At 32.7% G+C, this 26985-nt stretch overlaps 1 protein-coding gene across 1 annotated transcript in view; it reads left to right on the top strand.

The window, feature by feature from the left end:
* LOC106056969 (WD repeat-containing protein 81-like) overlaps positions 1 to 26212 on the top strand; it is a 32299-nt gene extending 6087 nt beyond the window's left edge. Inside the window, exons 9-28 of the mRNA XM_056024829.1 lie at positions 229 to 410; positions 1061 to 1343; positions 2234 to 2484; positions 3760 to 4916; positions 5959 to 6098; positions 7675 to 7794; positions 8489 to 8750; positions 9228 to 9398; positions 9849 to 9975; positions 10831 to 10961; positions 11413 to 11602; positions 13520 to 13590; positions 14748 to 14807; positions 14957 to 15077; positions 15733 to 15835; positions 16286 to 16416; positions 16539 to 16600; positions 19641 to 19780; positions 20874 to 21074; positions 21231 to 26212. Coding sequence (XP_055880804.1) covers positions 229 to 410; positions 1061 to 1343; positions 2234 to 2484; positions 3760 to 4916; positions 5959 to 6098; positions 7675 to 7794; positions 8489 to 8750; positions 9228 to 9398; positions 9849 to 9975; positions 10831 to 10961; positions 11413 to 11602; positions 13520 to 13590; positions 14748 to 14807; positions 14957 to 15077; positions 15733 to 15835; positions 16286 to 16416; positions 16539 to 16600; positions 19641 to 19780; positions 20874 to 21074; positions 21231 to 21359 — 4032 coding nt within the window. The 3' untranslated portion in view covers positions 21360 to 26212. The remainder of the gene's footprint in view (positions 1 to 228; positions 411 to 1060; positions 1344 to 2233; positions 2485 to 3759; positions 4917 to 5958; positions 6099 to 7674; positions 7795 to 8488; positions 8751 to 9227; positions 9399 to 9848; positions 9976 to 10830; positions 10962 to 11412; positions 11603 to 13519; positions 13591 to 14747; positions 14808 to 14956; positions 15078 to 15732; positions 15836 to 16285; positions 16417 to 16538; positions 16601 to 19640; positions 19781 to 20873; positions 21075 to 21230) is intronic.
* The last annotated feature ends 773 nt before the right edge of the window (positions 26213 to 26985 follow it).

A 26985-nucleotide genomic window follows, 5' to 3' on the forward strand; every position in this document is an offset into this window, starting at 1 on the left:
GCTGATTTTCATAATAAAACATGTTAGCTTATTAGAAAATGAATTGCCTTGAATTACATAATTATATTCCATTATAAACACCCCAACACATAGTCCTATATAAGAAGGAAGAATACAAAAATTTATCAGGAAATATGCGTCACATTTTGCCTATGCTTTAATTCAAACTATAGATCATTTTTCCCTCTTGGATTGGACATTTTAATCATTTCACTTCTTTTATACCAGCCGCCATTGCCCCCAAAATATCAAGATGATGGTGTCACTGAGGATATGGTAACTCTATTGTGTTTGGTGTGTGAAATATTCCTTGATTCAAGGCTACGCATGCAAGACACACAGGTACCTTTGTGGAAAAGACTTAAGACAATCAAGAAAATACTTTCCCCTGATTATTCAGAAATTCAGAGGTAAGTGATTCATTTTCATTACTGATTGTGTGAACCTAAAGTTTTTAATGTATTTAGTTTCTTTATAAACTTATAGGATATTAAATTGAAATATATTGATTTGTTGAAACACCATAAAATGATTGGTATATATATATTGTTATAAAACTTAGACAAGCACTCAACAAAAGAAATACAAAAGGAATTGAATAGGAATTGAATATCAGATGATGTGTTTATTAACAATTCCATAACACACAGACAGTGACTTCAGCCATCAATACACATGGAGTATTGTCGTTAGTTCCACCAGTCCTATTCAACCCAATCCTTAATACTGACCAATCACACACTTCCCAGTGTTGCTCCAGGTCCTTAATCTAGCTCACTGGTAACTGGTAGCACAAAGGATAGCTCTTAACTCCAGACAGCTCATACTGCTATCTCTTGCTTATCACTTCAATCACATCTAAAACAATTCTTCTAGTATCAATATGTCATCTATCACTCATGTTTATTTATATATATATATATATATATATATATATATAAAGAATTTTAAAAACTAAATTAAATATAAAATAATATTCTGATGATTATTTGGGAAGTTTGTAGTGTAATGTAAGGATTACTGCACTTTCACATTAAATTATAGGCATTTTTATTTCCAGACCTCTTCAGAAATTTGTGATGGACATGTTTGAAAGTCTAGAAGTGACACCGGATAAAAAGTTTGTATTACAAGCCATATTTCCTGATGGCAGTCCACCGCCAACCCCCAGCTTGTTGATTCAATCCTACTCAGACCTGATCCCTTACCCATCCTACTTTAGTGAGCTGTATTCTTGTCTGAGTCAAATTGAAGGCAAACAATTGGAGATTGAGCAGCTGAAGATGAGTTGGATGCCTTTAGGGGAAAAAACAAACAGAATTAAACAGCTGGAGAGAGAAAAGGTGATCCACAAAGGAAATTTTTTTCAACATTTTTTTTAAATATTTTTTGTGGAAAAAATAATTATTTTAATTATTTATTTGTATTGGGTGTAAGTTTTGAGCCTTTTTCAGTTTATGTTCTTGGCATCAGCTGCTAAAAAATAGTGTATCTTTTGCTTACAGTTTTTTTTTTTCAATGAAATATTAATTACTTTTTACAGACTAATTACTCATTTTTCGTCGTCAATGATACATGAGCAACTGTACAAAGTTGTCATGTAAAATATTTGTAATATCTATCATTTATTTTAACATTTTTTTTTAGAAAAAATTGTAAACAGTGTGATTCATTCATCCATCCCGGTGGTGCTACAGCTCATGAAGGGCCCTGGCCTGCTTTAGCACATCTCTCCAAGCTGATTTATCCTGTGCTTTAGCACATCTCTCCAAGCTGATCTATCCTGTGCTTTAGCACATCTCTCCAAGCTGATCTATTCTGTGCTTTAGCACATCTCTCCAAGCTGATCTATCCTGTGCTTTAGCACATCTCTCCAAGCTGATCTATCCTGTGCTTTAGCACATCTCTCCAAGCTGATCTATCCTGTGCTTTAGCACATCTCTCCAAGCTGATCTAACCTGTGCTTTAGCACATCTCTCCAAGCTGATCTATCCTGTGCTTTAGCACATCTCTCCAAGCTGATCTAATCTGTGCTTTACGTCTCCATGCCTCGACTTTTAGCTGTTGTAAATCTGCCTCTGTCATCAAAACACAGTATTCATCTGCTTTTGGGGCGCCTGTCTTTTGGTTTTTGCAAACAGTGTGATTGCTTATATTAAATTTCCTAATTCCCTTAACTTACATTGCAAATGAAGATTCTAATTTATTCCCGATACTTTTCTTTTAATCACAGGTTCCCATACTGGATATGTTTTTATGGCGCCATCAAAGTTATCTTGGATCAGAAGGTATGGGTTTAGTCTTACCTTACATCCAGGATTTATTACAAAATGAATTCACCACAGTCCATGCAGCCTGGTCACTGTTCAATGTAGTCACCAGAGAACTTGGTCCAGAAGAGTCCACCAAACAGTTTTTGCCTTCCTTGACTGCTCTTTATTCTGGAGAAATCTCATCAGCCAAGCATATTAAACTTTACCACAGGTTAGGGTCCTGTTTTGTATTTCAGTTTGTAATCAAATTTAGTAGGGACAAAAATTATTGAAGCTAATTAATGAGACTTCATGAAAACACTGGAATATACTGTGAGATTGATGGGAAGATTTTGAGTCAGTGAACCTTAAGTCCTAGTAGAGAGTGGACATGTGTTTTAAGAGGACTTGTCTGAAAATGTATATGTTTGAGGATAATATTCCATGGTTTTTGTTGGATTATAATATTCATCATGTAGTTGTGCTTGTATTCTATTATATTGAAGAAATAAACTTCACGTCTGCTGACATTGGACTTTGTTGGTATATCATAAATAGCTTCTTAATGTACCTATAGTTGAATCACAGACCAAGCAAAACTCTACACAGGCAAGCTAGCAATAATGTACATGAATATAAGGACTCACAGTCACATAGCTTAAAATACTTGTGACACATACCAGTACCTAAAAATTTAATTTTTCATTTTTAATTAGCTTATCTGGGTTGATTAATGCTAATCTTACAAGTTTGTTAGCTATAGATGTGACTTTGATTATTATTTTGCTACAATTATGTTATTTGTTAAGTTCACTCTGCTTTTTAAAAACCTCTTATGTATTTGAGCTTGTATTAGAAAATATGATACTTGCACATGAATTGATCTCAAAGCCAACAAACTAAGACTCTGTCTCTCTTCAAACTATTTTCATTGGTAACTGGGATGTAAAATTTCATTTAAAGCTTATAATATTTGTTTCTTATACAAGGTCTTGCAGTAGTTTAGGGATGAATCCAAATGTAAAAATTAATATGCTTTTTGTTCACATAAAAATAAATTTTTAAAGTTATTTCTAGTTAAACATTTTGCTTAATTCAGATATTTAAGGATAATTTCTTTATAATTCAATCATAATTCATATCAGACACTATTATTTAATATGTGTCACTCCATGGGACATCATTTTTAATTGTTTCCCATGGATACAATTAAAAGACCAATGACATAAAATATCAAAAGTAAAGTACTTCATAAAAACAACTTTCAACCATTTTACTAATTTTTGTAAGTGTTGTTGGCTGGTCATTTATTTGCAGATGTCTTATACAAAAGTCCTTGGTTTGAATCCTATTTGGAGGCAGTTCAAGCATAAGGACCTAAAAATCTTTTTTTCTTAAATTAAGAAAACAAATATGGTGTCTTATTAGACAAAAGCTCAGCTGAACTATTAATCACTTTGAATTCTAAATATTTTAAATGAATTTGTTTTTGTTTCTCTAATTTCAGATCTTTCTTGACTCACCTTATCATACGCCTAGGTTTAAAAACATTTCTAACATATTTCTCAACGTTGCTTGTTGAAGCTGTGGCAGGCTACAAGGACTTTCCTATCGCCAACAGGTTCTACTCAGAGGAACTCATGGAAGCTTTAAACCAAGATGCTATTTTTACTACAAAGCGAGACATTGCCAAGTCTACTCCATGGACTGAGGGTGTTCAGGATTACATTGACTCTGTAGATGAGGACAATGTGGAAGACTATGAGGGAAGAGATGAAGATAACCTAGATTCTCTGACAGATCCCACAGCATTCGATGGCAGCCATGTTTTGTTAGAGACAGAGGGTGTAACAGTAAAAGATAGTTTAGAACAAGCTGATGATTTGGAAAGGGTTTCTATCGACAGTGTGGAAGGAGAAGATGTAATTAGTGAAGCTGTAAGCCAACTCCGCAGAACAAAAGCCTCTGGATACAGCAGTGAAGACCAATATTCCATTCACAGCCTTTCCAATATCTTACAAAAAAGAAATCCCTTACAGAGTATTGACCTTGACCCCTTTGAAGACACTGACATTGTTTTTGAAGAGAATGATCAGAATGATGCTCCCAGTTCAGCTGCACAAGGTATAGAAAAGAAGATAAAAAGTTCTCAGAAGGAGGATACACTGGAACCAAAGTCAAGCAGAAGTGTTCTCTCAGATCAACCAAGTTCTCAAACAAGGCATGCTCATTTTTCAAAAAGTCTTCCTGTCCAGTCTGAAGGCAATTTTGTTCTGAATGAAAATCTAGACAAAAATACTTGTACAAAAGAAGCTGCAGTAAAAGTAGATGCAGATTCAGCTGGTGATAATAAAGAAAAGCTTGCTAGAGACAATCAGCATTTGGACACTAAAAAAGAAGACAGCCCTTCAGAAAATGTGGATAGAGTCGATGGCAGGAAGTCAACCTCAGACATGGTTCGCAGCGAGACAGAGGATCTTATGCATCACCTGACATCAGACAACTCTGGCTGCATCTTCAACATCAGAGACGTTGCTTGTGACTCTGTCAAGTGGCTGTGTCATAAACTAGGTCCAGTGCTGGCCACCAAATATCTGTCCAGAAACTTGGTCCGCATGCTGGCCCTGTGTTACCTTGGACAAGAACAGCTGCAGTTTGTTGATGGTGAGGTATTTTTAGGATTTTGTTTTTACATGTATTAACTTTTTCAGTGTGGTGTTACTCTCAGTGAGTAACTTCGCTAGCACTGGTGAGTGCAGGCTATTCTCAGAGAGTAACTTGGAGTACAATATTAGTTTCACTATCTTTATAATGTTAAACTTTTTATTTCTCTCTTTATTTTTTTATTTTCCGCATTTTCCTTTAAAAATAAAGTCAAATATGTTAGATTTTATAATAAAATTAAAAAGCTACATCAGTTTGAGTAACACTACCCACCTTGCTCATTTTTGTTCAGCCTGGAAAACTCCATTTTTTTCTATCAAAATAATTTGCACTGAAGGAGCTAAGTATTCTACAGCTACTAATACAATATTCTATCCAGTGTAATGCAATGTGATTTATTTACACACATTGTTGAATCTATTTAATATACCAAGGAATTCTTTTTTGATAAATTTGCTTTTGTATTTAAAATGGACTGTAGAGTTTTAACTTGTAAAGTTTAAATGTTTAATTAATAATAAGACATTGCCTTCATATCAGAAGATTAAGGGGAGTGTAGCATAACAAGCGACTAGGCAGACCCAGTTATACCTGGATACTTTGTCACTTCTGAAGAATAATGATTTTTTTTTTCCCTTATCAAAATCTATATTCCTAAAAAATGAATAGGATTATTTGATTATTTACTGTTATTTATATTGCTATGTATGTTTTTCAATCACCTGGACTTTGACCAATTGTCATCCTATTTTTCATAGGTTTGCTTACATTTTTTAAAATGATTTTTGTCTGATGTAACCCTTCAGTATTGTCTACTAGACTGCAGGTATCTTGGAGGTTGTTTGTAAGGCTTGGTCCTTTTTCTCAGTCTTTTGTTCTTCATAGATTGAGGGCCCTACTGTAATGTTATATTCTGTCCATCCTATTGGTACTACACAAAATATTTCTTACCGAATGATTGAAAAACAACGGCATAATATTTCTGATTGGAAACAGTTTTGTTTAAACTTCTAAATTAAAGATTTGATCTATTCTCTGATAGAAAAAGAGGTCAGTAAGACATCCAGGCTTGTGGTTGGAGATGTTAATGCTCAAAGAGTGCTGGAATGCATAGGATTCTCTGTGGTACTCTATGGAGAGCAAGTTATTCTCATTCAATGTCTACCCAATATCATGGACATGGTAAGAATCTATGTATATAATTCTCTTCTTCACTCAAGAGTTTAAACGAGAAGTAAAGGAAAGATCACTCTCTTATTTCTGCTGATAGAGTTATCCCACGAATTTTATTAGCCTTGCGTGTGGTGAAGTCTTACAGTGTATCATGAAAATTTTATTTCCTACATAGATAATGCTCAATAGCAACAATTAATGAATGTTTCAATCTATCTACGAGAATTGTTGAACTAAAGTAATTCTTCATTAGTTTGAGGTGCGAGAAGCTTCTTTCACCAGATTACACAATTACGGCTAATGCATGTTTTCCATATTGAATGACACCCCAAAATGACTGTCGGATAGGTTGCTGTGGCCTATGGCCGGCCCTGCAAAATAGCGGTGTATGCTACGCCGCCGGTCGACTAGTAGAGAAGAAATGGATACAACAGCAGTTAACATTCATGTATCTGTATGTATTAAATCAGCATTGGGCAACATACAATTACGGCAGCATGACATTCTGTTCTAAAAAAAAATGTAGCTGTTAAATGCTAAAGCAACTTTTATTTGTTAATGTGTAGACTAAAATATCAAAGTTACTACATCTAAAGCTTGAGCTTATTATTGATATCTACAATCAATCAAATCACAAATAGATTTTGGTGAACTGTAGGGAGATGTTTCTCTGGATACTAATGTATCAGTTAAACAATCTTAACTCTTTCTGGCATAATTATTGACTGGGCCCATTCATCATGCACTACCAAGTTACGGTTAAACTTTAATACATTTTTTTTTGTTCTCTGAAAATTTGTTATTCAGTAAAGAATTAAAAGGAAATGCATGTATTTTTATATATCTTAAATTTGTGATCCATATTGAACAAAAAAACAACAACATTTTTTAAAAATAAATCCATATTTACACCAAATTTTATAAATAAAACCTTGTAAACCTTAAAATGGAAGCTTATAATCAAATTGGATAATGTACAATCATAAAAAAAAAAGAAGAGAAATGTTAGCACATGGAAACTTGGTTTAAAGAAATGGTGAAAGGGAAAAAAAAATGGATGTTCCACTTCAGGAAACTATTTAAGTTTTAAACAAGTTTACCAAAGTCAAATATAACTCTCACCAAACAGGTTGAAGATTTTTACATGCTCTTTCAAAAATTTTGTTTGCAAAAATTTTTTCCTGCCAAGTAGCTCTTAGGTATAAACACAAAAATTTATCATCTGACTAGAAAAAAAAACATATCAACTTGCAAATGAGAAGATTAAAGCATTGTTATATATTAAAATGTTGGTTTGCTTTATCCTTTAGAATGAGTTAGTGAAATAAAGCATTCAATAATTAAACACTTCAGCAGGAAATCTTAGCATTAAGGACACAATAGATCTCATTGAGAAACAAGGAATTAGCTTTATGTGCAATGTTTGAATTTGACAAGCTTTATTAGTAAATTGGTTGAGTTTCATTTGTTGACTTGTGCTAAGAAATGTCGAATTTGTTTATACATTTTATTAATTTTGTTAAATATTACATTTATATTGTACATAAAAATCTTTTGACTTAATTAAAAATGTTACTCGTGACAGATTGCACTGGCCCAGAAAAGATTGTCCCCACGAACTGAAGCTGGACTTATTGCCTCCGTCATATTGCTGTCTTTCCTGATCCCTTACATGTCTGATACATCTCTTATGTCTGTTTTAGAAGTAAGTTTGGTTTTGAAAGGATTGCTGTTTTAAGCAATGGAAATTAGATGAAGCATCTTTTAGAAAATGTAATTTATAAAATTATAGACTTTACCTTTAACATTATAGTTTTTGAGTTGAGTGTGGTTAAGCATTTGGCTGCAGATCTATAGGTTGTAACTTTGAGCTCAAGGTGGAGACTCTGGCATTTTTACAATGCTTATATCAATTTTACTCTGTCTGTTACAACTTTGTACACACACCATTTCTTTGAATCAATTTGAAACTTTTATTTTACCTAACAAAACATGAATCCGTGAAAAATTAACCAATTAGTCAATTAATTATTGGTAATTAATTATTTTGTGTTTGATGTTGAATAGGTAAATAAATCCTACACTATTGAGAGATATGTTTGTAGGCCTATATGTGGATTTTTTTTTTCCTTAGATAATTTTTTTTTTATTTTACTTGTTACTTATGATATTTGGTCTGATATATGACTTAACTAGGAAATGTAAAAGGAGCCAGTTATTATGTTTACTATATTGTACACTGAAAACCTTCAAAATTCTGAAACAATCAGATATTATTAGAACCATAATACATATAAGGTCTTGAATGAATTTTTTTAATGAAAAAAATTTGAAAGACTTCTACTTCAGAATTAACCAAATGGTGTTATGTTATCTAATATGATGATGTCTCTTGTCAGGATCATATCCTTAGCTCCTGTATCAGTCCAATTGTCTCACTTATTACCTCCCCTACCACCTGTTGCCCAAATGGTCCACTTGCCAGATTGGTTCTCTGTCACAAATTCATTGACTTGCTGTATATCTTGGGACTCCGTCTCGGATTTGAGATGACCAGAAAGTATTTAACAAAGACCATGGTCACCTTGTTCAACACATTCAGCTATGTCTATGGCCAGTCATTTTCTCCCATTGAAAATCAGTCTTTGGAGTCAACTCAAGGTAGGTGGAAATAATTTTACCTATTGTTTCTGTAGTTGGTACAACTGTTCAAATAAAGATAAATTTAATGAAACTGTTCTCTATTCAAGCAAAGCAAGTTTTTGATTTGTTGTGATTGAAATAAAACATGAATTGTTTGAAATACTATGGAAAGTATTTTCCTCCCACTTTTATGCTTATTACATGCTTAAAATATTGAGTAGAAAAAGAAGCCTGCTCTTTAATTTCTTGCTTGCATTATTTTAATATTTGTTTCTTAAAGCTAATTAAAGACTCACAAAGTTTTTGCTAAAACTTAAACTTTCTTCCTTTAGGAATGATACAAATCTTTAGTCGTTCAATTTGAGTTTCTGATTTAAAATGAATAATGAAACCATTAAACTTGAAAACATTTACAATAGATAAAAGTTTTAAAAAAAATATTTTAATAAAAAAAAAGAGTAATCTACTTTCCTATTTCAAAATAATTTTCCGTAGAGGCTACCAGCTCTGGTTCCGATGAGTCCTATCTGAATATTAAAATGGACATTTTGACAAATCAGTACAAAATTGGGTCACCAGTGGATCCAAGAACACTTAAATCTTTACCAAAGAAGACCTTAAGTAAGATGCACAGCCTGAGCAGTGTGGGAATCATAGATGACAAAGGTGAGGCTGTTGATATATTGAACATCTAGCAAGAATCAAATACAAGAAGAGTGTAAATATATTTCTAGCAGTTAAAAATAATGTAAAGCTTTTTATACAATAGCAAGTTATTTAGAATATTTCAAAAGTTACATTGAAATATTTATGCAATTAAAAAAAATATTTATATGAATTGTATTTTTATGTTTGTTTGCTGCTAATGCCAGATTTTTACTTTAACTTTTAACAAAAAATTAAACAAAAAGAGAGTTTGTAAACAGCTCAATATACTTAGTGCCAGTTTGTAAACATTTCAAATTCTCTTTCCCCATAGCTTTTTAATTTTTCACTTTTTTTTTAAATCTTGAAACTGTTCTTTCATCTTTTGTCATCTTAAAACTTAACAGTATCACTTCATTTCTAGCATATTGAAATGAACAAAAGACCTAATTGTAAACACTTTTGTCCCAGATGATTACATGGATGCAGCTAGATCCCCTTCAACTACTACAGAGAAATGTACATTGGAATTGAAAACTGTGTTTTCTGCTGAACTAGCGCAGGCCTGTTACATTCCCTTTTGTAGGATATTTGGAAGGTGGATATCTGATAGTAAATGTTGTTATGTTATTGTAATGTACTGACTAAGTGATTTATATTGCATGTTGTTTGAATAAGCAAATGAAAGGTGCAGAGATTATTGAGTTGACAGAAGAGGTGGGATACTAGGTTTCTATAGAGTTCTAATAGAGGAATAAAGTTAGTAGTTACCCAGTTATTATCTAGCCTACTATAACAGTGGTCACTTTTTTTTACCATCAATATAATCATTGTATTAGCATAGTGTTAGGAATTGTAAATACCATGTACTTTTCTTTAGTAATTGTAGATACCATGTACTTTTCTTTAGGAATTGTAGATACCATTTACTTTTCTTTAGTAATTGTAGATACCATGTACTTTTCTTTATTTATACATTTAGTTAATGCAGACAAATTTTACTGACTTTATGTTAATTTCTTTAAGTTGTCATGGAAATGCTCTTGAGATCCTATTAGGTTTACCTTCAACACTGTCATCCTACAGACTAACAGAATTAAAAATATTGTCATCCTACAGAAATTAAAATATTTTTATGAAAGAATAAATGAACATGTAAAAACTCTAAAAAAAAAACAAAACAAACTATAATCTCATTTTATCAAATACCATACCTTCTAAATCTCAGGACTTAATATACACTTGCTGTTAAGACAATATAGGTTGCCCATAACTACCCTTTTTAACTGTTTGGTCTGAAAGGGAAAATACGGATAAATATTAAGTGTGGGATTTAACCTCAGCATACATTTGTGTTATTAAACCACAGCATATATTTGTGTGTAATTAAAACACAGCATACATTTTTGTGTAATTAAACTACAGCATACATTTTTATGTGATTAAACCACAGCATTCATATGGAAGAGAATCTCAATAATGAAGACTTAATAAGACAACTGTGTGCCCAGCATGACAGTCAGACAGATTCTTTTGTTCAACAAGCTGAAGACAACAAAGTGTCAGAGGCAGCTCAGGTGGATGGTAAGTTAATAGAGTGGAGGATTTCAATGAATGTCATTTTGTTTCTTAACTGTTACTACTTCTAATCACAGTCTGCTTACGTTGCAAAGTGTAAACTAAAAAAAAATTAATGAATTTCAATTATGGAACATGATGATTAGTTTAACTCTTTGGCTACTAAGTGAGTGTCTCAGGTTCAAGGGTTAGATTTTTACTGAGGATTTAAGAATGCCTTCCCAGCTTCAAGTATTACCAAAAATTAGTTTTTAGGCTGGTACATGGAATTTTTAATTATTTCTAGTTACAGCATCAGCTGAACCACAACTTCTATAATGACTACATGGGACATTAATACTGTTGTGTTTTTTTTTTTGAAGATTGTTTTAATAGCAAATAGGTGAAAAAGTGTATTGCAACATATAATTATTCGAATAATATAACTCATTTCTATAACATTTCTGTATGACAACAGAAGATCTGATGACACCAACAGATGACAGTGTTGTCACAGGTGGTCTTGGTAGCAATGTGGCCCTGGTTGGAAACAGAATCAGTTTAACTGATTCTTCTCTCAGCACACCTGTTCGCTCAGAAATAGGTCAGTTTGGCAGGGGCTATAAACATAATGGAATCTTGTCTATTCATTATGAAGACATACGATCGTAAGTAGCAATCTTCTTCATTTTTTATTGTTTGTGATGACTGGACAACACATTTATTTTTTTTGATGTATGCGCTGACTGGACAACACAGTTGTTGTTTTTTAATGTATGCAGTGACTGGACAACACAGTTGTTGTTTTTTGATGTATGCAGTGACTGGACAATACAGTTGTTGTTTTTTAATGTATGCAGTGACTGGACAACACAGTTGTTTTTTGATGTATGCAGTGACTGGACAACGCAGTTGTTGTTTTTTGATGTATGCAGTGACTGGACAACGCAGTTGTTGTTTTTTGATGTATGCGGTGACTGGACAACGCAGTTGTTGTTTTTTGATGTATGCAGTGACTGGACAACGCAGTTGTTGTTTTTTGATGTATGCAGTGACTGGACAACACAGTTGTTGTTTTTTAATGTTTGCGGTGACTGGACAACACAGTTGTTTTTTGATGTATGCAGTGACTGGACAACGCAGTTGTTGTTTTTTGATGTATGCAGTGACTGGACAACGCAGTTGTTATTTTTTGATGTATGCGGTGACTGGACAATACAGTTGTTGTTTTTTAATTGGACAACACAGTTGTTGTTTTTTGATGTATGCAGTGACTGGACAACGCAGTTGTTGTTTTTTGATGTATGCAGTGACTGGACAACACAGTTGTTGTTTTTTAATGTTTGCGGTGACTGGACAACACAGTTGTTGTTTTTTCTAATGTGTTTAGTGACTCGGCAACAAAGTTATTTTATTTACCCAACAGAAGACGGCAAAAACAATCAGACTGTACTCAGTTTATATAAAGCTTATATCAATTCACTCTGTCAGTCTGTCTGTCTGGTGAAAAGTTTGAACATATTTTTTCTCCCATTTTCCATTCTTGGATCAAGTTGAAACTTTGCACAAACTTATTCATTTGTACCTGACAAGACATGAATCAATAACAAAAACTAACCAATTATTTAATTAATTATTGGTGATTAATTTTTTTGTTTGATATCAAAATAAGGGCAATAACTGCTACTTAATGAGATGTGTGGATGTGTATATGGATTTAATCCCTTTATTACCTTTTGACATATTTTTTTCTTTCACTTACCATTCTTGGATCAAGTGGAAATTTTGGGTAATTATTCATAGTTGATGACATTACACTAATCAATCCAGAAATCAACAAATTAATTAATAAATTTGTTCTAATTAATTAACTTTGTTTTACATGGCAGATACGGAGCTAAACCCTGCCATTTTTAGAAAAATGGCAATAATTAGCAGTTCTGTCCCTTTGTTTTTTAAAAAGTAATCTTTTTTCTTTTGCCAGTTTAGTTCTGCATTGCTGTAGCATTGATCTAAGATCTAAGAAACTCATTACACAATGTTTTAACTTCAAAACTGGAGTTTTAGAGTTTTCTAAGAGTGCTTTTTATTGAGCCCTAAATGAGTTTATGACCTTCACCCTTCTTTCTTGCAAAGGTTTATTAGCAATCTTCATATGCAATTATATATTCATTTTAACATAATAAAAAAAAATTTAAGTATGTAAAGTTGCCAAATTTTTAAATATATTGCATTGATAATTAATATTCTGCTACCTAAAGCACCACAAGTTATGGACCAACCAGCTCCCTTCACTGACATATATTTGCTTTGAATAACTTAGAATGCAATAGCTCATAATTTGAAAGGTGGTAAACAAGATGATATTGAAATTCTGTTCGAGTCCAATTCACAGATAGTACAAAACAAACAACACACCATCAAAAAGTATTCTATCACTGTGGCACAAAACTATTCCTGTATTTAAATTGTGTAGAAAAGATTTGTGCAAACATATTCTCCCTGTTGTTTAGGACTGATGTTTCTCAAGTTACATAATTTACAGAATATTCTAATAAATTCAAAATAATTGTGTCTATTTTCAGAGCTGAAATGGAGTCTAACAAATCTAGACATCTCAAAGGCAACTGGTTGGCTTATTGGGAGAGAGAGTTGGGTTAGTTTTTAATTAAAGCTATACACTTACTTTACGAAACTAATTGCAATATCTAAGAAAATATTATGCACTCATTATTTTAATTGTCTTTTTTTTATCTAAATATTTTTGTCACTTATTACTATGTTTCAAAATACTAAATGTGGTGCTTATAACATTTATATGTACTTGATTTTTGTATTTCTATGACTTTTGTGTTTCTATGACTTTTTTTCTTTTCCTTACGTCAAAATGATCCCAGCCCACGTTGGACCAATCTTTTTTTTAATTATCACAATCAGTCATCTCTGCTGCCATGTATTTTTTCAAAACACCTTCCTAAGTACATTATACATGTTTGATAATTTCAAAGTATTCATGGTTCTTTACTATTTAGGTTTATTTTCCCTTGTGACCGTATTGACGCCATAGTACTGTCAATGTGATGAAGGTTGTTTTTTTTTCTGGTGTACATCACAACCAGCAGCAAGCACCACACAGCCTCATCCAGGACAACACAAAAGATGTTATATTTGATCAAAAGGAGATGTTATATTTGATCCAAAAATGTTATATTTGATCCAAAATAGATGTTATATTTGATCCAAAAGAGATGTTATATTTGATCCAAAGGAGATGTTATATTTGATCCAAAATAGATGTTATATTTGATCCAAAATAGATGTTATATTTGATCCAAAATAGATGTTATATTTGATCAAAAAAAAGATGTTATATTTGATCCAAAATAGATGTTATATTTGATCCAAAATAGATGTTATATTTGATCAAAAAAAAGATGTTATATTTGATCCAAAGGAGATGTTAAATTTGATCCCAGATCATACGACAAGAAAATCAAATCTTCAGTTTGTGTAAAGAACATATCAAGTGGGTGTGCAATCAATGCTAGAAATAACATTTTTTCTACAGCAAGTCAAAATCCTATAATTCACCCATGAAACATTGGCAATATTTATTCGGATGTTATAACACATTGTCATATCATATTAGGTCAAGGAAAACAAAATATTATAATAAAGTGCTGTTATTCTGACCCCATGGTACAAAACACTTGACTTTTCTCATGGTACCAGAGCATGGTTAGACTATTTTATATTTTGAAATGATAACATATCACATGACTATTTCATTGACTGACTTTATTTTATTTTCAGGTTTGCATGAAAGAGACACAATGTTTAATTTTTTGCAAATTGAACTGCAGACATACATTGGTAATAAAAAAAAATTTTTTTTTTAATTTGTGAAATGTACAAACATTTGCCTAGACTTTTTTCTGTTTAGAAATCAAAATAATATAAATCTTGTTACTATTCTTTGCGTCTTTGTACTATAACTTTATTTCTTTTTTTGTTTTGGACAGGGCATAGTAGCAGCATACGATCCATACATGCAATGGATACTGAAAACTGTTTTATTTCTGCAAGCAAGGATAAAACTGTCAAACTCTGGTCTATAAATAGCTGTGGTGATGGCATGAAAAAGTGAGTTGCATGTGGACAGTGACTTTGTACATTGTGTTAGTGAAGTTAGTGAGAGAAAAGGTTATAGGAAAATGGTATCCTGGTACCTGAATGGATAGTAGTCTGTTTTTTTAGAGTCTGTTTTTCTAAGGGTTTTTTTTTCATGAGTTTTGAGAATCTTATATATACCTCCATACCTGAGGCATTACAACTAATCTGCCAACCAGTTCAGTCCATTCACCTCTGCTTCAATTTCAAATAACTTACATTGTAAATCTATTCTTTCTATTTATTTCTATCAGCTATTATAAAAATACATTTACTTTCTAATAGAAACTTTTACTTTTCTAAAGTTCTAATAGAAACTTTTACTTTTCTAAAGTTCTAATAGAATTTTTACTTTTCTAAAGTTCTAATAGAAACTTACTTTTCTAAAGTTAAAAAGCGATGTGAAGCCTGGAATTTTTCATTTAATATTTTAGAACATCCCTGAGGGCCAAAAAAAAAAAAAGAACAAAGACAATACTGCCAAATTTTCCCATGCCTTGGATGTCAGCAGTTGTTCAAAGCAAAGATTAGGCTTCACAGTGTCTTTGAGTTCATAAGAAATAGTATTGCACCACAAAGGGTTAGAGCTTCTATTTATAATTATCAATGCCATCTTTTTTTCTTGTAGACAAACTTCCCAGTTTTGCTACATGCGTCATAAGAAATCTGTTTTCTCAGTTTGTTATGTAGAGAGTATGAGACTAGTTGCCTCATGTGATAGTACAGTACATGTAAGTAGATACTTTCACTAAATGCTATTGTTTTTTTTCTTTCTTAGTATGATGTTTGTTTGAAAAGCTTTATGCTTGTTAGAAATTAGAATATTATTGCGAAAAAAAAAAGAATGGCATCTTTTAAAATTTTACTTACTTCTTTATGTTTAAAGTTTGCATTTCTGTAGCAATTGAGGTTTTATTGGGTGGGGTCGCTCACCCCATACCAAACCCTTTCTCACCCAGGCTTGGGACCGGCAGATTAACATTTTAGGAAAAAAATATAACAGTATTTTTTTTTTATTTTTAACACATAACAGTGATGGTAAAAATATTTCATCAGTTTGTTTAGTAAATTATTTGGTGTGTGTTCTTTTTATTGCTGCCTATATTGTAAATTTTCTATTTATGCATTATACTGAAACAATTGAAATCATAATCACTAAATTGTTATTTCAACCTGGTCAGATCTGGGATCCCTACACTGGTGTGTCAGTCAATCAACTTGAGTCCTCCAGTTATCCCCCCATTGTTGCCTTGGCTTCACTTCCTGCTCCATCCCCTTTAGTTGTCACAGCAACCACTGAAGCCACCTTGAGGTAAACATTCCTGGCTCAATTATAAACATTTTTAAAATATGATTACTTTTAGAAAAGGTTATATTTTGTTTTTAGCTCTCTTGATTTTGAGTTTTAAAAAGTTCTCTTATTTTTTCTGACAGATTTCTAGACCTGCGAACATCAAAATATATACATGAGTTTCATTGTTCAGTGGGAAACACAGGTAACTACAAGTGGTTCTAGATTATAGTATTATTTAGGCCAGTATTCCATAAAGCAAGAAATGCAATTTTGAAGTGATTTTAGTTTGCACTACGACACAACTCAATCTTGTGTGAACTCCTCATTTGTGTTTGAGAAGGAACAAAATGTGTGTGGGTATGTATGAAGATATATAGAGTCCAGTTTTCTTAAAAGGTCTATTACATTTGCCTGTCATTTCGTTAGAAACTTAAATGGATTTTTATTAAAGAGATAAAGCTAATTTTGCTCATTGTTTCTACTACATTCATTAAAGAAAAACAAAAATGCACCTTTATACCTTTCATGTTGGCATTTTGGGAAATAGCCATTTTAAGTTTTCTAATTTTATAAAATATTTTTATATTATCTGGTATGTTACCACTCAATAACTAATATGCAATCTGTTTTTGCATAATATGCACAACATTTACAACATTGTGACTTTATTGATTTATTTATTGTAATATTTTGAGCTCCTATACCTTATTATTTGTACTCTTACTTTCAATGCCTTCATATTTGTACATACATATATTAAACATAAATGAATAACAGCACCAGGGACCAAGTTTAATATATGTATGTATCATTTGTTTCAGCACCTAGCTTCAACTCTTTATGTTTATGTTTACAGCATTATTGCTCATACCCACTGAAGCTTCTATATGTATTGTGTTTATGTTGTCCACTTGTCTTTGTGAGAGATACACAATTAGATAGAGCCATCGTTTGTCTAATACATGCCTAACGGCTGTCTGTGTCGGCTCTCTCGAAGTTGTTAGTGAACAGATGCTGCGAGGGTGGGGGAGGGGCTTGTGACCTTTGACCACTGGGGTGGTAATTTGCATCAGAAGAATGTTTTTTTGAACATTCCGATGGTCTAGAGGCTAGTTTCGCTTGGTGCATTATCGCTAGGCGGTGGTGTCGAATCCAGAGTCACAGGTTCGAGCCTCGGATGGCGCATGCCCTTATTTTCGTAGCATTTTAATTCACTACTTTCTCTCTTAAAAACTTGGTTCCTGGTGCTGTTATTCATTTATGTTTAATATAGGTATGTATCATTTGTTTCAGCACCTAGCTTCAACTCTTTATGTTTACTTCATATTTGTACTCTTACTTTCAATACCTTCATATTTGTACTCTTACTTTCAATACCTTCATATTTGTACTCTTACTTTCAATACCTTCATATTTGTACTCCTACTTTCAATACCTTCATATTTGTACTCTTACTTTCAATACCTTCATATTTGTACTCTTACTTTCAATACCTTCATATTTGTACTCTTACTTTCAATACCTTCATATTTGTACTCTTACTTTCAATACCTTCATATTTGTACTCTTACTTTCAATACCTTCATATTTGTACTCTTACTTTCAATACCTTCATATTTGTACTCCTACTTTCAATACCTTCATATTTGTACTCTTACTTTCAATACCTTCATATTTGTACTCTTACTTTCAATACCTTCATATTTGTACTCTTACTTTCAATACCTTCATATTTGTACTCTTACTTTCAATACCTTCATATTTGTACTCTTACTTTCAATACCTTCATATTTGTACTCCTACTTTCAATACCTTCATATTTGTACTCTTACTTTCAATACCTTCATATTTGTACTCTTACTTTCAATACCTTCATATTTGTACTCTTACTTTCAATACCTTCATATTTGTACTCTTACTTTCAATACCTTCATATTTGTACTCTTACTTTCAATACCTTCATATTTGTACTCTTACTTTCAATACCTTCATATTTGTACTCTTACTTTCAATACCTTCATATTTGTACTCTTACTTTCAATACCTTCATTTTTGTACTCTTACTTTAAGTTTAAATACCTTCATATTTGTACTCTTACTTTCAATACCTTCATTTTTGTACTCTTACTTTAAGTTTAAATACCTTCATATTTGTACGCTTACTTTAAGTTTAAATACCTTCATATTTGTACTCTTATTTTCAATATCTTCATATTTGTTCTCCTACTTTCAATACCTTCATATTGCTCTGTTGCATTTTACGTCTCGAGAGATGATCTTTTCCCTTTGCAACTTCTTGTGTGACTAAAGAGGCCAATTCTTGATACACAGCTGCGATCACAGGTTGGGCATATGTAATCACCAGGCGCCGTTGCATTTTCAGCCTTCTTTCTGCTTCTGTTGTGTATGACATCTGCAATCCGTGACCCTTCCTTTATGCTATCTCTACATGTGGATCTATCCAGTGCCACCTCTTCCCAGCTGCTAGTGTCGATTTTGAAGAGCTTCATGTCGCGTTTTGCATACGTAACGTAAAAGTGGGTGACCAGCGGCTCTCCTGCCTTCTATTAGATCACCATACTGAATGTCCTATGGAAGTCGACCTACTGGCATTCTACGAACGTTGCCAAGCCAGCCAAGGCATCTGCTGCTGATAACAGAGCGGATGTCCTGGCAAGCAGCAGATAGTTTGTCAACCAGGGACTGTAGCTGAATATCAGAATCAGCCACAATAGCTGCATCATCAGCATACAGGAGTTCCCTGATGAGAAACTTCCTAACCTTGGTTTTTGCCTGCAGCCTTGATACATTAAATAGTTTTCCAGAGGATCTTGTATGGAGAAACACACCTTCGTTTATGTCTTTGAACACATAATGCAGTAGACACTCCTACTTTAAATACCTTCATATTTGGTTTTCTCTGTATAAAAAGTCAAAAAGTGACTTGACCAAAAAAAAATTTTTTTCAAATGTCACAATATTAAAATTTTATAATAGATTGTATCTCATTTTGCTAGATTGAAAGCATTTCAAAATTGTTATTCCACTGGCCTATGAACTTAGATAAGTTGTTATCTGGCTTTTGAAAAATATTTTAGCAAGTGAATTATACACAGATTTGGTAATTTTTAACTCAAGTATCTTTAAGTTATTCTTTAATTTAATTCTACATTTAAAAACTGTTGTTTTTATTATCTTTGATATTGTACATAGAATCTAGTTTTCAACTATTTTCTGACTAGGTTTGATTCGCTGCCTGGTAGTGAGTCCAGACAGCAGTTGGATTGCTGTAGGCTTCTCCTCAGGCTTGATTTCCATACTAGATATTAACAGTGGCATCTTGTTACATTACTGGAAAGCTCATGATGGGGAAATCCTTCAGGTTTGTGACCTTTTTAAATTGTCTTTTTATACTCACAGTACTCATTAACACTGTGTCATTATCCAGCTGTTACTGACTTTGCATGGGGGTGAGAAAGAGCTAGCATTCAGTTGTGGATGTAAGTTCAGATTAAGTCTGAGATTATCAAATGACTCCACAAATTATGTAGCCTTTCTTTCAACTGATGTTTTATTTTCTAGGTATTGTATACTATGGGGCTGGTTGACTTCCTATTGCCATTCTTATTAGGTTTCAGAATATTTTTTTTTACTAAAAATCTGCCAAATAATATTACATGGACCATCTTACTGACATAATTGTTTCATATGTAAGTCCAATCTATTGTTTCTTGCAAGGCTTTTAAAGCATCTCATTTAGCAAGGGAAGCATTTTTTCTGACTGACATGAGAAGGTTCATGTCATGTATGACACTGTTATTTGAAGGTTCAAGTCATGTCTAACACTGTTATGTAAAGGTTCAAGTCATGTCAAACACTGTTATTTGAAGGTTCAAGTCATGTCTAACACTGTTATGTAAAGGTTCAAGTCATGTCAAACACTGTTATTTGAAGGTTCAAGTCATGTCTAACACTGTTATGTAAAGGTTCAAGTCATGTCAAACACTGTTATTTGAAGGTTCAAGTCATGTCTAACACTGTTATGTAAAGGTTCAAGTCATGTCAAACACTGTTATTTGAAGGTTCAAGTCATGTCTAACACTGTTATGTAAAGGTTCAAGTCATGTCAAACACTGTTATTTGAAGGTTCAAGTCATGTCTAACACTGTTATGTAAAGGTTCAAGTCATGTCAAACACTGTTATTTGAAGGTTCAAGTCATGTCTAACACTGTTATTTGAAGGTTCAAGTCATGTCTAACACTGTTATGTAAAGGTTCAAGTCATGTCAAACACTGTTATTTGAAGGTTCAAGTCATGTCTAACACTGTTATATGAAGGTTCAAGTCAAGTCTGACACTGTTATCTGAAAGTTCAAGTCATGTCTATTACTGTTATTCAGGATTGGACTAATTATGTTTACATTTCTATTTAAATTAGCTGTATTTTAATGTCCTTGCTAATTTATTTACTTCAGCTGAAAGCATATAGCAAATCTCGATTGCTGTCATCTTCCTTTGACCAGACCATCAAACTGTGGAATGTAGACACTGGTCAGGAAGTTTGTGCTAGTAAAAATCAATCAGAGCCAGTGCACTGTTTGTGTTTGTATAGAGATCAGCTGATCTGTGCCACAACTGCCAATAAAATCTCTGTCTATGCCAATATTACTGATACAGTGAGTTAAAGACATTTCTCTACTTTTGGAATATATTTTTTACAAGTTTTTTTCACAATAAGTTTGTGCATAAAAGATGTTCATATTATTGCTTTAATTGATTATTTTTTAAACACTGCAGTGAATACTAATAACTGAAATTTAATTTATTTGTAGAACCCAGCATCGTCATCAAAACTTAGATCTTCTGCTTTTAAAGGAGTGCTCACTCACATGGCAGTACTGCCACTGAACAAAGCTCTGCTGCTCAGTTCTGACAATGGCATTATCAGGCTCATGGCATGACAACATTATCAACAGAATACACTTTGAATGATGGTAATCACAGCCAAGGCATTCTCACAGCACAACAGGACAAGAAAATATTGTCCACACATTATTAATTCAGTTATTGTTGCCATCTTGTTGCAAAAGAAAAACATGTGAGTTGTAACATACAACCTGCCTCTGAGATATATGACTAAGTTTAATATGCATTTCTGTTTTTTGAGTTTGCATGTTTAGAACTGGTTTGTTGATGTTACTGTTTTCTGGGTTTTTAGATAAGTTATCTTTTTTTCCCCATTATAAATTGTAGACCTAACTAAGTCACATTTGTACAATGCACACCAACTTTCTGAACCAGTTTGTAAGAGTTTCGTTAGTACATTGTTAAACATACTTTTATATTAAGCTTTTTATTGATCTTTACCCAACCATCCATCCTATTAGCATGTAGGGCTCTGGTCTGATTCAACACATCTTTCCATTCAAATCTCGCCCAAGCTTTTTGTCTCATGTATGAACTCCAAGTGAGTGTAGATCTGCTTCTATCAAACCATTAGATACTAATGTAGAAAAATGTTGTGTTTACAGTAGCGGTAGTCAAGTTCTAATGTATTAAGGAGTAAAAACTTGTTTTTTTGTTATCAATTTGGAACATTATAATAGAAAATTAAGTGCTATTTATTTTGATTTTAAGTGACTGAAAACTAGATGTTTAAATCAATTCTTTCATGAATGAAGTAAAGAGTGCCCTTGCCACAGTGTATAGAGAGCCAACTGTATAAATGAGATAATGATGAGGCCTCATTCTGTTTTAATGTTCACAGAAATATGCTTTGTTTCTTTATTACATTTAATCTTTCACAAATTTTGAAAAATATAGAATTTAAAATAAAAGGTAACTCTGTATACTTCTGCTACACCATCTGACTAGAATTAGGATTTTGAGGGTTAAATAAAGTGGTTATGGCTTATTATTGAGATTTGTAATGGACAATTATGATTTTTTCAAACTTTATCTTATTCTTACCTATTTTACAATAATAATTGTTAGTTGATTTTGTATCAAATTGATATTTCAAATACTAACAGTTAAGACAATTTAAGTCTTGAAAAAAGACCAAGTAATTTTGTAAATGTATTTCAAAAGGCTCCATTTAAAAATAAATATGTTCATTTCTTACCCTCTAATACATGCTCAAATCAAATGGTAGTAAAAAAAATGATGCCATTGTAGCTCTTTTCAATAGGTCAAGGACAAACATTTTGCTCTAAAGGACTACTTTATTATTTTCAGGACTTCTCATTTTTCTCTATTCTTTCACATTGTTCTAAGCTGAAAGCAAAGCTGGCCTACAATGTACAGACATGTATTTCATGTGATACCTGACTATGTTGAAAGACACACTCATTTGTTTCTCAGCTATTTCAAGTTGTCCTTCTCACTTTTCACTTGTTTTGTTTTTTATTCATTTACTGAAGTGTCTGAAATAATATTCACTGCTATTGAAACCAAGTAAAACTTAAACGCTGTATGGCGACAGAAGCAAATGGCATAATTTAAAAATGTTTCTTTTACATACGTGTTATCAAAAGTTTAATTGTTGACATAATAGAAATGAAAGCATATTTCTTTCAAGAGTTTATTTTATAATAAAGATTTTTTTTGTAATTGGTTTTGGTGACTAAGGTTTTCAAAGAATTTATTTTTGTATTGCTTTTATATATTTTATGTAAACAGTTTATTGTATGAAGTGATACTTTATGTGTATTTTTTGTTTTTTGTTTCATTGAACAACAAAGGTTTCATTTTTATACATTTTTTAAACGTCAAGAAAATGTTTTGCATGCCCCCTATAGCCAAAACTCTGAAAGTGTATTAAATTATAGACGCTAGTCTTATTTTTTTTATTGGCCTCCTTCAGTCATAGAATGACTATGGTTCATCTCACGCACTTCCTCATGTGGCTGTGGAGCCCAATTTTGGAGAGACTCTCCCGTCCACAAATATCGCAGGTTAAGGTGGCTTTTGCTTCAGTGGTAGAGGGTTAGGGCCATTTTCGTATTGTACGTTTTTCTTCCTGAGCTGAGACCCATGTTCTTTCACTGTCCATAGCTTTCTTGGTCACTGTCTCTCTCCATCTGGTGCGGTCTAGAGCTATGTCTTCCCAATGGTCAGTATTGATGTTCACTGATTTGAGGTCCCGTTTTATTACATCTATGTAACAGAGGTGGGGGCAACCAGTTTTTCTTGAGCCTCTCGTGAGTTGTCCGTTGAGGATGACTTTCGGAATGTGATTGTCCTCCATCCGGCAAACATGTCCAAGCCAACGTAAGCAGCATTGTGTGAGGGTTGTAAAGATGCTGGGAATACCTGTTCGTGCAAGGATCTCAATATTGCACACTTTTTCTTTCCGTGTGATTTTCATGATCCTACAGAGACATCTCAAATGGAATGAGTTCAGTTTTCTCTCTTGCTTTGCATAGGTGGTCCATGATTCACTGCCATACAGTAGTGTACTCATAACGCATGCCTTGTAGACTCCATTTTGGTCACTGTAGTGAGCTTCTGGTTTTCCTAAACTCTTGGCCTGAGTCTAGCAAAGGTCGAGGCAGCCTTTCGTATGCGTTTTTTTATCTTCTCTTCTACAGACAGGACATCTTGAATTGTGGATCTCAGACGGCAGAATTCATTTACAGCGTCCAGCTTGTTATCGTCAATGAGGATGGAGGGTGGTGCTGTAACAGGTGGTCCCATAACATTTGTTTTCTTCGTGCTAATAGTCAAGCCATATTCTTTACAGGAGAGAAGCGGGACATTAGTGACTGAATTTCCTCTTGTGTGTGTGCCACTACCGCTGCGTCATCCGCGAATAACATATCTCTTACGAGGGTGGTTCTGATTTTAGTTTTGGCCCTCAGTCTGGCAATATTTAGGAGTTTGCCATCAAATCTGGAATGGAGATAGATGCCTTCGGTGGATTTGTCAAACGCGTTGTGGATTAGCAGTGAAAATAGTATTTCAAGAGGGATGGAGCCAGGACACATCCTTGTTTAACTCCGCTGTTTATACTGAAACTTTCTGAGCTGGCACCATTGAATTGCACTGTACCCATCATATTTTGGTGGAAAGATATGATTACATTTAGTAGCTTGGGTCAAGAACATGTTTTGCATGCACCCTATAGCCAAAACTTTGAAAGTGTATTAAGTGAAAATAGTATTCCAAAGAGGATTGCTGTTTATACTGAATTGCACTGTACCCATCATATTTTGGTGGAAAGATACGATTACATTTAGTAGCTTGGGTCAAGAACATGCACCCTATAGCCAAAACTCTGAAAGTGTATTAAATTATAGACCCTAGTCTATATATCAAAATACTCATTAAATACATTTAATTTAAACAATTTTTTATTCTTTAATTTATTTATTACAGTTGTCAGTTAAAATGCATAGTCAATTTTGATTGATTTCAAATGTATAAAAAATGACACTAACTCAGAGGGTTACTAGTCATTATTTATTTTGACGTCTGCTACTTTTAAAATAGTCACTAATTGAAATTAGCTTTAGATCCAATGGAGCAAAAGATTGTATTTTTTTTAAACATATAGAGTTAAAATAAAAACACAAAAGTGTTGAGTGATGGCTTGCAGTAAAGGTTTATTTCTAAAAAGTAATTTTTAATATCTTAAATTTAATGACTAAACACTTTTTAGTGATTAGCTCAAAAATTATGCACCTAGTTATACTAGACAAAACAAGACTAGAATAGATTACACTACAATAGACTAATCAGGTTTGAAATTAAATGCATTGAAAAATGACAGTAAATTTTAAAGCCATTTCTATCTCTATCATTTTGTTGATTATTTACAAATGCATGAGGTTAGATTTTGCTACATCAAAACTAAATTTTATAAAATTTAACTTTATCACAGTAATTTGCTTCTTTCAAAAAGTTTATTTTATTGCTGCTACCTGTAAGAAATTAAATTAGCCTATCACTTGATTAGGAAGAACATGCATTAACTTTTTTTTTTATTTTGAAGTAGTCTCTTTTTAGTGAACTAAATTTTTTACTTCATGGAATTTCAGTTTTGAGGGTTTTTGTGTAGTAAAAAGAAAGAGTCACTTTGTTGTTTCTAACAGTGCTGCTTAGTGAACTATTCTTCAGTCCCTCTTGTCATTGACTTCAAGTGCTCATAGAGACAAATGATGATGCAATGCAATGTTGATGTATAAAGGTCAACAAATTCCATTCTGATGCCATACACAGAAAGAGAACAAACCCAGTACAATTTGAAAATTGACTTTCCTTTATTTTTTTTTTTACTTTTGTAAAATGTGTATTATTTACTTCCTTTTTTTTTTTTTTTTTCATCATTCCATTTTTTTTACAATCTTTATCTCATGTTTTTGTACATAGAAAAAGGTTGGTTCTCTGACCTTCACCTTTGATGTTTAACATAATGGTGACATGTTGTTAGTATTTACACAATGCTTTATTTTGTTGTATTTATTGTTTACCTAGCATTTGTTTTGTTAACTCTTTAATTCTCACAAAAAGAAAAACAAACTTCAGATTTATCCTAGACCTAACTTTTTTTTTTTATATGTTACTATTTTATTTTGATCACAATTTTTGTTGAAATAGCAAAAATAGCAATAGCCAGATTTCTTGACCAAGTATATACAATTGTGTTTGTTAGCTGGATAATATATTTTAAGTAGATATCTACACACATTTTTTTTTATTCAGTATTATAAATGCATTTCAGAATTTGTCAGTTTTAGCCATTATCCATGACAAAAAAAATATGAAATGAATTTGTTGAAAAGTTGAAAAAAAAAACTATGACAATAGTCACTTCTGATTTTTTCATTATTTTTTTTTTAATCTTATGCTACAAAATACTAAGTAATAACTGTATACAGTTACACACACAAAATCATAATTACAACATTTTCATTGTAAAATTTCATTGATCAAATGTGAGCCTTTGTGTTTTAAGTCCTTAGAAACCACTGCATTGATATATAACCACTAGGCCTACATATATTTTTGTTTCTCTTAGATTTCAATTCTTTTGTTCTCTTTATTTAAACACACACATGTACACATCATACACACTTATACTTTTTTTATATTCTTAACTGGAAGATGCCCCTCCCCCCTTTTTTTTTTCTTAAGCCCTTCCAAAATGGTTTGGGTTATTTAATCATTTTTGTTTGTTTGTTAGGGGAGTTTATGTTGTTGTTTTTTTTTTGGGGGGGGATTAGCTATCAAAAGAGTGATAGATAAGGGGTCCTTAATTTACCTTACGAATTTAGTCAATAATAACTGCACAAAATCACTTCTTAGTATGAGTGGAGCATAGAATTCTGATTACATAGACATTAATAAACATGGAGAGCGGAGCATAATGGGAGGGTCCCGGATTGCAGATGCCATACACAACAGTTGTAGAAAGAAGAGTGAAAGTGCAACAGTGATTAGAGATGCCCAACCTGTGACCGCAGCTGTGTATCAAGGATTGGCCTCTTTAGTCACACAAGAAGTTGCAATGGGAAAGTACTGTCTCTCGAGACGTACTATGCCACAGTACAGTAATAAACAATACTAAACAACCCTAGTCGATAA

This window comes from Biomphalaria glabrata, chromosome 3, assembly GCF_947242115.1.
Source record: "Biomphalaria glabrata chromosome 3, xgBioGlab47.1, whole genome shotgun sequence".
Lineage (NCBI taxonomy): Eukaryota > Metazoa > Mollusca > Gastropoda > Planorbidae > Biomphalaria > Biomphalaria glabrata.